Raw genomic sequence first — 11,877 nt, 5'->3', positions numbered from 1 at the left:
GAAAGTCAAACAGCAACTTCGTTCATTTTGTCAGACTCGCTGACTGAAGAGGACTCTCGTGTGCTTGAGTTTGTACTATTGACAAACAGAAATTCATCATGGGCTTGGGTTTGTAATATTGACAAACTCGCATTTTATATTCGTGTTTCATTTGGACCAGATTACACCGATGATCCCGAATCAGAGACAAAACCTTGTTAGTATCTTGCGAGTTTGCACAAGGAAGGGGCTTTCTGATCAAGGAGGTCAAGTTCATTGTTATCTTCTCAAGTCTGGATCAGGGTTGAATTTGATTACGAGCAACTATCTTATCGATATGTATTGTAAATGCAGAGAACCGTTGATGGCTTACAAGGTGTTCGACAGTATGCCTGAGAGAAATGTTGTTTCATGGTCGGCTCTAATGAGTGGACATGTACTTAATGGTGACCTTAAGGGATCATTGTCTCTTTTCAGTGAAATGGGGCGTCAGGGTATTTACCCAAACGAGTTCACTTTCTCGACGAATCTAAAAGCTTGTGGTTTGCTTAACGCGCTTGAAAAGGGGTTGCAGATTCATGGGTTTTGTTTGAAGATTGGTTTTGAAATGATGGTTGAAGTGGGCAATTCTTTGGTTGACATGTATTCAAAATGTGGGAGAATCAATGAAGCTGAGAAAGTGTTTCGTCGGATTGTGGATAGGAGTTTGATAAGCTGGAATGCGATGATTGCTGGATTTGTACATGCGGGTTATGGTAGTAAAGCTTTGGATACGTTTGGGATGATGCAAGAGGCAAATATAAAGGAAAGGCCAGACGAGTTCACTTTGACTAGCTTGTTGAAGGCTTGCAGTAGTACTGGTATGATTTATGCAGGAAAACAGATACATGGTTTTCTAGTTAGGAGTGGGTTCCATTGTCCAAGTTCCGCAACCATCACCGGTTCTCTTGTTGATTTGTATGTCAAGTGTGGATATCTCTTTAGTGCTCGGAAAGCTTTTGATCAAATTAAGGAAAAGACAATGATCTCATGGAGTTCATTGATTCTTGGATATGCACAAGAGGGTGAATTCGTGGAGGCGATGGGTTTGTTTAAGCGACTACAGGAGCTAAACTCTCAGATTGACAGTTTTGCTCTTTCTAGCATCATTGGAGTCTTTGCTGATTTTGCCCTCTTGCGGCAAGGGAAGCAAATGCAAGCACTTGCTGTTAAACTTCCGTCTGGGTTAGAAACATCTGTTTTGAATTCAGTGGTGGACATGTATCTCAAGTGTGGATTAGTTGATGAGGCTGAGAAATGCTTTGCCGAAATGCAGTTGAAAGATGTGATCTCCTGGACTGTAGTGATCACTGGTTATGGGAAGCACGGGCTTGGCAAAAAATCTGTTAGAATTTTTTACGAAATGTTGAGACATAACATTGAGCCTGATGAGGTATGCTATTTAGCTGTACTCTCAGCTTGTAGCCATTCTGGTATGATCAAAGAAGGTGAAGAACTTTTTTCGAAGTTACTAGAGACACATGGAATCAAACCTAGGGTAGAACACTATGCATGTGTAGTTGATCTATTAGGAAGAGCTGGTCGTTTGAAGGAAGCTAAACATCTGATTGATACAATGCCGATAAAACCAAATGTCGGAATATGGCAAACACTTCTTAGCCTCTGTCGAGTACATGGGGACATCGAATTAGGGAAAGAAGTGGGTAAGATTCTTTTAAGGATCGATGCAAAGAATCCTGCAAATTACGTGATGATGTCCAACCTTTATGGGCAAGCCGGTTATTGGAACGAACAAGGGAACGCACGAGAGCTTGGGAATATAAAAGGGTTGAAGAAAGAAGCTGGTATGAGCTGGGTCGAGATTGAGAGAGAGGTACATTTTTTCCGTAGTGGAGAGGATTCACATCCTCTGACACCTGTGATCCAAGAAACTTTGAAAGAAGCTGAAAGAAGACTGAGAGAAGAATTGGGATATGTTTACGGCCTGAAACATGAGCTGCATGATATAGACGATGAGTCAAAGGAGGAGAACCTTAGAGCTCACAGCGAAAAGCTAGCGATTGGTCTGGCATTGGCAACAGGCGGGTTAAACCAGAAAGGAAAGACAATAAGAGTGTTCAAGAACTTGAGAGTATGCGTAGATTGTCATGAGTTCATCAAGGGGTTGTCTAAAATCACGAAGATAGCGTACGTTGTGAGAGATGCTGTTCGGTTTCACAGTTTTGAAGATGGTTGTTGTTCCTGTGGAGATTACTGGTGATCATCAAGCTTGATTACTTCGTCCCCGTACCGGTGCTTCCTAGACTGTGACCCTCCCATGTGTTAGGGAAGAACAGCTCGTGGTGCTATATCAGCAGGGTGAGGATTCAATTGATATATTGGAGATTTAGGTTTCGACCAAGATTGAGCCCAATGCTGTGTCCTGGAGCAAGTTTTTGAAAGTGGATATGAGACCACTACTCACTGGTTTTGTTGCTGTTCGATTTGACCACAACTCTATCCTCTGGGAGCTTCTTCTTTGATGAGCAAGAGAAAGTTGCTGTGGTTTTAGATGTAGACGAACATCTACACACCGAGACCGCTCGGTACCGCACAACTTTTATCATTGGAGATGACGGCTACTTTAAATCTGTGAGCCTCGGAGAAGCTCTGAATGTCTATGTGGGGGAAACTGGGAATTTCGGATATACTCTGCGAATATATTGTCCCCCACTTGTGTGCTCTTCCTGTTATCTCCTGCAAATCAACCAACCACGCAAAAGGAAAGAAAGAGATGATTTCGATTTGCTTCTTGCTAATCTAACTGCTTGTCAGTAGTCACTCATGATCTTCGTTACGGTTCTATCTATAATAGCTAATAACTTAGGATGTCGTCTATTTCATGTTTCTTGGTCAATTGTGTTTCTTGCGTTGTCTGACTGCTAGCGATTGTTCAATTTGCTGTTGATTTCGGCTTTTTTCAAGTTTCTAAGCCCGTTCTTAACTTATCTTAAGATTTCTCATGATGATGCAAGTTTTATAAGCACAGCTAGAAGGAGCAAAGTCCAATCTAAAAAACGTGAGTTTCAGTTCAGAACAAGATAAAACCATATATATATATATACTCAAATTAAGCTTAGAATACACAGAGATTTTGAGTATTAGAAGATTAGTCTAGGGAAGAAGACAATGTGATGTGGTGATGAGAAGGATTTGCAGATCTACTGGCCTGTGTTCTAAGTTGATTAGACTAGAGGTCTAGAGGTCACCCATTTTCTTCCGTCTCTTGTGAGATTATTTATAAATGAAATTGGTTGGCGGCAACTTTTTGTAGGAAAATATGAGAAATAGCAAAACAAAAAAAAACAGGCCCAGGACTAAGCCCAATTTCAGCCTTAAGATATGCATGTGTTGACATTCATTATTAAGTCAAACATAATTCGAATCTTATTGGTTCACTCACTCACACACACACTCGCTTCAAAGAAAAATCATTAAACAAAATTAATTCTTAAATATTCAATTTTTCATTGGGCATTAGATTTTTTTTTCCCTCATTTTCTAGTATTTATTGGACTTGCGCAACCGTGGAGCCCTAAGACTCCGAGGTAAATTGCGGAGGAGTAATCATCGGAGAGACGAACTCTCGGAGTAAAAAGCTTCCGATTGTATCACTACCATCCCAATTTTGAAATTCGCAAGTTAATTAGTGGAAAGTAGGATCTAGGGTTTGGGTTCATTCGAAATAATTTCTGCAAATTTGGGCTGATCATGGAACGAAGGTTAGTCGCTCCAATGCTTATTCTTAAGCATATCCGTCGCGAGACTGCTTCATTAGCTTAATTTGGAAGGCGTTAGGTTCGTTGAGCGGTTAATTTTATTTATGTTCATTTGGATCAGTCTCGAGAAGAATAGTTGTATGCGTAGTATCTCTATACCTGTTGATTCGTCATGAAATCATCGCATGAGGTTACAAAGAATCATTCGGGTTCTCCTTCTGGGAAGAAAAGTAAGAAGCTTGCTGCAATATGTGAGGAGGAATACAAGAAAAATCATGGAGAGTCCCAGGACAGAGATGGTGGGTCTGGGTTAGCTTGTGCTGACTCTGAACTTCGGCGGAGCTCTAGGGTCAGGAAGATTCCGTCCATCCTGGATGCTTCTCCTCCGCCACCAAAGAAAAGGCAGCGTTTTAATAAGAGTTCCAGTAGTATAGAGAAAGGGAAGAGAAATGAGGATGGAGATTCGGATGCCCCGGATGGTTGGAAATCCAGGTTGAGGTCAAGGAGGAAGAAGAACGTTGGTTTCCAAGCGAGTGGGAGACAGAGACGTGTGGTAAAGGGGAAAAGGAAGCTCGTTTTCAGAAACCGTGCCTGTGAGTTGAGTGAAAAAGCAGAGGCAAGTGACAGGGAAGAGGAAAAAGGAGCCCTTAAAGGTGGGAAGCTGAATAAAGCAAAAAAGCCAGTGGATGTTAAGGAATCAGAAAGTTCGGAAGATGGGGGAAAAGAGTCTGATACCAGTAATTCGGAAGATGTGCAAAAGGAGTCTGATACCAGTAATTCGGAAGATGAGAGTGCTAGCGAGTCAGAGGAATCAATGCAGGCTGACAGTGCAGCTAGAGAGAAATACCAGGAGAAGAAGGCTACCAAAAGATCCGTTTTTTTAGAGAGTGAGAATGAAGCTGAAGTTGATAGAACGGAGACTGAGAGCGAGGATGGAACAGACAGCACTGACAATGAGATTGATGATAGTGATGAAGAGGGGGAAAGTGAGACACAATGTAGTGCAGAGAAGACAGGAAGTGAGACTGAAGCTAATGTGGAGGAAATGAGAGCTGATACTAATGTTACAATGGAAGCAGTACAAAATGAAAGTCGGAATCAAATGGAAGAATTGGAAAATGAGATTGAGATGGGAGTTGAAGATGAGAAGAAGGAGATGAGTGTGATTGTTTCGGAAAGTGGAAATGGCACTGGTATACGAGAAGATGAGAATAAGGAGATGGATGTAATTGTTTCGGAAAGTGGAAATGGCACTGGTATACTAGAAGGTGAGAATAAGAAGATGGAAGTAATGGTTTCGGGGAGTGGAAATGGCACTGGTATACGAGAAGATGATAGTGATTTTGCTGCTAAAGTTAAGAACAGAGAAGGAGATACTTTACATCCTGAACTACTTGGCGAAGCTAGCACCGAGATTAATGAGAGTTTGAAGCAGAATGATGATATCGGAGAGCAAGGTGTTTCTAGAACACCATCTAATAATAAGACCAAGGAACATAATGAGTTTCTTGATAGAGGGGGTGAAAGTGTGGAAATGCCTGACGAGTTACCTATTCAGAATGAAACGTGCAAGAAGGCAGTTGACTCAGTTTCCACTTCATCAGATAGACTAGGTAAACCTCTCTTCAAACAAACCAGACGCTGTGGTTTATGTGGAGTGGGTACTGATGGCAAACTTCCGAAGAAGTTGATGCAAGATAATGGTGACAGTGACGTAGAGGCACCTAGCGGGTCTTCATCTTCAGAGGAGCAAAAGTATGACATATTGGATGGTTTTGGGGATGATCCTGGATGGCTTGGCCGTCTCTTGGGCCCTATAAACGATCGTTATGGAATTTCTGGAACTTGGGTTCATCAGAACTGTGCCGTATGGAGTCCCGAGGTATTGTGTGGTTCTGATTATATGACACAACACGTCTTTTGATTGCTTAAGTGACATGTGTTTATCCCTTCAATTTTATATGTTTATTGGGTTCATTGATAGACAATGTGTGTTCAATTCTGTCACAGTATTAGTGTTTCTTTTTCTTATAAATTCTGTGTGTTTTCTCTCGCTTAATCTTTTGATGTTCTGTGAGTTTGTTTCGTAACATTGATATATCTCTGACATGGTGTATGTGTCATTACTGTTCTTTATGAAATTTAAGACAAAAAGGCTTGTCCATTATCTTGATTTTCTAAATTTCTGTATTCCTTGATCTAAACATACAATCGTTCTGTAAATTTATTTATCTATTGTAACTATACCCTTACTGTTTTTTCATTAATTTCTTTTCTACTGAACCCTGTTTTCTGTAAACGTTAATGTTCAATACTCTTGTGCTGCAGGTTTATTTTGCTGGTGTAGGATGCTTAAAGAATATAAGGGCAGCACTTTTCAGAGGGAGGTCATTAAAATGCACTCGCTGTGATAGACCTGGGGCAACCACTGGCTGTCGGGTTGATCGATGTCCAAGAACCTATCATTTGGTCTATTACTACTCCCTTTCCGGTTTCCCTTCCTCACTTGAGATATAGAGTAATTAACTTGCAGCTGTAACTATTCCTGTATCTTGCTCTGACAACTTCTTTCTGGTGTTCTGTATTTTGCAGCCTTGTGCACGAGCTAATGGTTGCATCTTTGATCACCGTAAATTTCTCATTGCTTGCACAGACCATAGACATCATTTCCAACCCCATGGTCGCCAATGTCAAGTCAGAATGACGAAGATGAAAACCAAGAGGATGCGATTGGAGATGAAGAAGCACTCAAATGATGCCTGGCGCAAGGATGTGGAAGCGGAAGAAAAGTGGTTTGAGAAATGTGGTGAAGATGAAGAATTTTTAAAACGTGAAAGCAAGAGACTGCATCGAGATCTATTAAGAGTTGCTCCTGAGTATATTGGAGGTTCTGATTCTGAGAGTGGAAAGGCATTTGAGGGATGGGACTCTGTTGCTGGGCTTGAAGGTGTAACTCAATGTATGAAAGAGGTTGTTCTTATACCCTTACTATATCCAGAATTCTTTGATAACCTTGGACTTACACCTCCAAGAGGCATCCTCTTACATGGACATCCTGGAACTGGGAAAACTCTTGTGGTTCGAGCGCTGATCGGTTCCCTTGCTCGTGGGAATAGACGGATTGCCTACTTTGCTCGCAAAGGGGCAGACTGTTTGGGAAAATATGTTGGTGATGCTGAGCGCCAGTTGAGGCTCTTGTTTCAGGTCGCTGAAAAATGCCAACCATCCATCATATTTTTTGATGAAATAGATGGTCTCGCTCCAAAGCGGTCAAGGCAGCAAGATCAAACTCATAGCTCCGTTGTATCCACATTACTGGCTTTACTAGATGGCTTAAAGTCACGTGGCTCAGTGGTGGTCATAGGTGCAACCAACTACCCTGATGCTATTGACCCAGCATTAAGGAGGCCTGGGAGGTTTGATAGGGAGATCTATTTTCCACTACCATCAGTCGACGATAGGGCTGCAATCATCTCACTCCACACTAGGAAATGGCCTAAGCCGGTGTCTGGATACTTGCTCAAGTGGATTGCTAAAGAAACTGCCGGTTTTGCTGGTGCTGATATACAAGCTCTCTGCACACAAGCTGCCATGATTGCCTTAAATAGGAGTTTCCCTTTACAAGAATCTTTGGCCGCTGCAGAGTTGGGAGTGTCTAGCAGTAATCGTGCTGCTCTTCCATCCTTCTCAGTTGAAGAAAGAGATTGGTTGGAAGCTTTATCCCGCTCTCCACCCCCATGTTCACGTAGAGGAGCAGGAATAGCAGCTAGTGATATATTTTCTTCTCCGCTTCCTACTTACTTGGTACCTTCTTTATTGCCGCCATTATGTTCTTTACTTGTTGCTCTTCATCTTGATGAACGTATCTTCCTACCACCTCTTCTTTCCAAAGCTGCGGTTGATGTCCAAAATGTGATCCGTTCTGCTTTGAGCGACAAGAAGATAACTGAGGGTTGTTGGTGGTCTCATGTTGATACCCTTCTCCATGAAGTAGATGTTGTAAAGGATATAGTACAAAGACTTTCTTGTACTGGGATACTGGATGGAGGATGTGACTTGGTTGGATCTGTTGCAAGCATTCCTGGTACTGGCGACTGTAGTTTGGGTTCTGCAAAATTCATGGTACCTAGAGTCTGCAGACATCCTGGGGTTTTGGGGAATGCCTCTGTAGAATCAACGAGCAAGTCAGGGTTCCAACTACTTATTGCTGGAGGACCTAAATCTGGTCAACGACATCTTGCTTCTTGTGTCTTGCATTGTTTTATTGGTAATGCAGAGATGCTAAAGATAGACACAGCAACAATTTCACAAGAAGGAAATGGGGATCTGGTGCTAGGTGTAACTCACTTATTAAGTACGTATTTCATTATTAAGATTTCCATGCTGTTACTTCTGTAATTAGGATATTTAAGTCGTTCATCTTCTGTTACTTTTTTATTTGCTTGGTTCCTAGCCCATTTCCAGTGAACTTCGCTAACTGGAATATCTGGTCTGCTTGTAGTTAAATGTGCTAGCAAGAAATCATGTGTGGTATTCATGCCAAGGGTTGACTTGTGGGCTGTAAAGACAGAAACTCCTCTGAATGAAGAGGTCGAGTGTGATGATGATTCTGTACAGGAAAATTGTTCAGAAATGGGAGAGGAAAAGGCATTGCAGAATGGTGTTCGAGTTTCACATGCTTGGAACACATTTTTTGAGCAAGTAGAAACGCTGCGAGTTTCCACAAAGATGATGATTCTGGTATGCTTAACTTTTTATTTCCTTAATATTGTTCTCTCCAATATATTTTCCTTGTTTCGGCAGTTAATAATGGGCTGTAAGTGTCTGGACTTCTTGTTATTGTAGTTATTTTTTGGTTAGTCTTATGTTTTTTGATTTTATTTTTTTTTTTAATTTCTGAAGGGTAATGTAAGGCTTAGTTTTCTGTACTATACATCTTGAAATCTTTGTGTTCCCTTTTTGTTGATTAGCAGTCTCTGAGAAGACTCAACACTTGAGACTAAAATTGATTATTTTTTGGTGATAGGCTACTTCTGGCATGCCCTACAAACTCCTGCCTCCTAAGATACAACAGTTCTTTAAGACTGACCTATCAAAGGAGTGTCAGCCAACTATGTCTGAGGCTGTTCCACAATTCAATGTACAAGTTGTTGAAAGTTCTGACCAGGATATAGCCATTGACCTGTCTGCTACTGAGTTGTTAAGGCGGGCAATCCAAGTATTTCTTCATTTGGTGCATCAGGGATCCCATACTCACTGTGGCTTAAAGAAGAAATACAAAGGAGAGGATCTTGACCAGGGTTGCAGAGATGCAGCTCCTCAGAATAATACTGATCACAGAGCAGGGGAAGAAGCAGTTGTTAAATCAAAACGTCTTGATGATGGTTCTTTAAAAGTTCCACCATTACCTATCAACATCAATGTGAAACCAAAATCAAGCCTGCAGTTAGCTGTCTCCACATTTGGTTATCAAATACTACAGTATCCTCAATTTGCTGAACTTTGCTGGGTGACATCAAAGCTTAAGGAAGGGCCAAGTGCAGATGTTTCTGGTCCTTGGAGGGGATGGCCATTTAATTCGTGTATCACTCGCCCTTGTAATTCCTCGGAGCAGACTATTACTTCTTCCGATTCCAACAATGTTAAAGGAAAAGATTCCACTGGAATTGTCAGAGGTCTTACTGCTGTTGGATTATCAGCGTATAGAGGAACCTATATATCGCTGAGGGAAGTCTCATTTGAGGTACGGAAAGTTCTGGAGCTCTTAGTTGGACGGATCAGTGTTAAAATTAATGCTGGAAAGGACAGATGTCGATATATTCGAATTTTGTCTCAAGTTGCTTATCTGGAAGATCTGGTTAATAGTTGGGTATACGCGATGCGAAGGTATGCCTTATAATATCTTGTTTTATGTATGTTCGTTTTAATACACATACATAACTTCCATTTTTTATGTTTGTTTTAACACAATTTCATTGTTTACAGTTTCGAATCAACCACTCAAACAGAGTCAACGAATCCATTACCTTGTTCTGTAGTCAATCCATCAGTGAGGAATGAGCCAACTGAGCAAGGAACATCTGATCAATTAAAAGGGTCAGAAGAAGACCTGAAAGAAGATACCCAAAACATGAATTGTCCAGACCCTATAGCATCTAGTAATCTTACCGACAATCATCAGCCAGTTGTAGAGATTGCAAATGGTCATAATGGAACAAATCATGAATCTTTTCTTGAAGATACTGGACATCTTACAACCCACAGTACGGATGGCTTAACTTTGGTCAAAGAGAATGTTGATGTTATTTCAGATACTGAAATGATGATTGAGGATTCAGGAGTGAATCCCTTTCGGCAGGCTGTTCTCCTTGATCTTAACTCTCCTGCAGCTGACCATGAACAGAATGAAACTCCACATGGATCATGCGAGGTAGAAACTACAGGAACAGTAATTTCTTTGCAAGAAAAAGCTGATTCCCTAGACAATCCTAATGGATCTGGGGATTCCAATTCTATATCCCTGGAAGATCCCCACAAATCAGCTGACTCAAATAACGGTAAAGCCTGGGATGGAGTTCATGGATTAGAATCCGCAAACAACATGCCTGAACCAGTTGAACAAGTTGAAACGACTGGAAGAACCAATCCTCAGGATGACCCTAGCTTGGTGTGCTTGTACCGTTGCTGCTCCCAGTGCGTCTCCATCCTCCAAGATTCAATGCATAAATTAGTTACTCGCGAATTGAGACTTGGTAGGAGTTCCATCACAACAGAGGGTATACATGATGCGGTTTCTTCATTATCAGTGGAGCTTATTTCTGCTGTTAGAAAGTTCATCTCTGTGAAAAACAATGGTACCATGCAGGAAGCGAAGGTCAAAGATCATGAGGAATGTCCAGAAAACGAAGCATGTTTTTGCAAACGCTTATCCGGTAATTTTCTTGCCTCTGTCGAATGTTGCAGTCATTCTGCTGAAATGCAAGGGAGCTTAGATGAGGGAAATACATATCGAAGACCTAAGACTTGGCTTGAACCAGTATTCGTTTTCAAAGATGGAATATTGGTTCCGGTGAGTACTGAAGATGACCGCTCTTTGCATTGTAAATATGATAGTTTCTGCCTTGGTTCTCTCATAGAGTTAATTGCAACTGAGATGAAGCCTTTTTGATTGATTCATCTGTAAACTTTTTACTCAAATCAGCTGGTGTCTCTGCCATTGATTTGCAGTTACAAGACTAGTAAAATATTTTAATTCAGATATGAAAAAATCAGCAGTTTCTTGGCTCAAACTCCTGTTTCTTCAAGCTGCGTAGTGCGTACTAATATCTTTCTCGTGAGATTATTTGTGATGTGATTAGCATTCGTTTCTCAGCATCGTCAACAAATCATCAGGTACGCAGCTAAATTGACTGATTAGCCACATCCCACATGTCACCTAATAAAGATTTACGGCTGATGAACATAATTAATGTTATATGCAATGTCATACTATAATTGGAGAACAATGTAGGTTCAGAGCTCGAGATTTAATGCTTTTACATTCACATGTATTTTAATATTACCAATATCTTTTGTATTTATTAGATTACTATAATTCTTAGCTGTCGCGTAGGAGGCGATGGATAAGAAATAATATTAATATATAACAAAAACTGTATGTATTATTTTATATGATATAGAACCGAATTGTTTACATATTAAGTTTAAGAATCACATGGCATGTTGACTGTCATGACAGGGCTTATTATGCCGTTTCTTAGCAATCATAACTTTTGTTGAAAAACCTTATTTTTCTTAGTTGTTGCCAGAAATCCTTTTGATTTGTTATCTAATTTTATTTTAATTATCCACTTAGAACACTTAATTATTGGTTTTTCTTTTCCAAAACCTATTCAGCTAATACGTCTCTGCAATCTCCTAAATATACAAAAAGATTACTGAAATTAAAAAACTTGTGGCGCCAATATTTTTCCCTAGAAGTTAAAATATTATTGACTCCAAAATTCAGAACAATTGTAAAAGAAAGAATCTTTCAAATTCGGAATAAGTCAATTTATTTCCATTTTTTGTTTTCACTCAAAAAATTTCATCTTTTATTTATGTACAAAAACATTGACTCCACATAAAACAATAAAAACAA

At 40.4% G+C, this 11,877-nt stretch overlaps 2 protein-coding genes across 3 annotated transcripts; both read left to right on the top strand.

Moving 5' to 3' along the window:
- The first annotated feature begins 20 nt into the window (after positions 1–20).
- On the top strand, positions 21–2,990 carry AT3G15130 (Tetratricopeptide repeat (TPR)-like superfamily protein). Its single transcript, NM_112376.2, has one exon. It carries the CDS (start codon positions 170–172, stop codon positions 2,237–2,239), a length of 2,070 nt encoding a protein of 689 aa, NP_188131.1. The 5' UTR covers positions 21–169; the 3' UTR covers positions 2,240–2,990.
- A 436-nt stretch (positions 2,991–3,426) lies between these two features.
- On the top strand, positions 3,427–11,299 carry AT3G15120 (P-loop containing nucleoside triphosphate hydrolases superfamily protein). Of its 2 annotated transcripts, none has more exons than NM_001338149.1 (6): positions 3,427–5,619; positions 6,066–6,206; positions 6,330–8,091; positions 8,239–8,477; positions 8,764–9,623; positions 9,723–11,299. In NM_001338149.1, the coding sequence occupies exons 1-6, from the start codon at positions 3,910–3,912 to the stop codon at positions 10,903–10,905; spliced, it is 5,895 nt and encodes a 1,964-aa protein (NP_001327597.1). In that variant the 5' UTR covers positions 3,427–3,909; the 3' UTR covers positions 10,906–11,299. The 2 variants fall into 2 exon arrangements, with proteins under 2 accessions (NP_001327597.1, NP_188130.1); NM_112375.3 differs by having other exon boundaries at positions 3,675–5,619; positions 6,066–6,176; positions 9,723–11,026.
- The last annotated feature ends 578 nt before the right edge of the window (positions 11,300–11,877 follow it).

The sequence above is a fragment of the Arabidopsis thaliana genome, chromosome 3 (genome assembly GCF_000001735.4).
Source record: "Arabidopsis thaliana chromosome 3, partial sequence".
NCBI lineage: Eukaryota > Viridiplantae > Streptophyta > Magnoliopsida > Brassicales > Brassicaceae > Arabidopsis > Arabidopsis thaliana.
The sequence above is the reverse complement of the archived record's forward strand: the minus strand, read 5'-3'. Positions and strand labels throughout refer to the sequence as shown.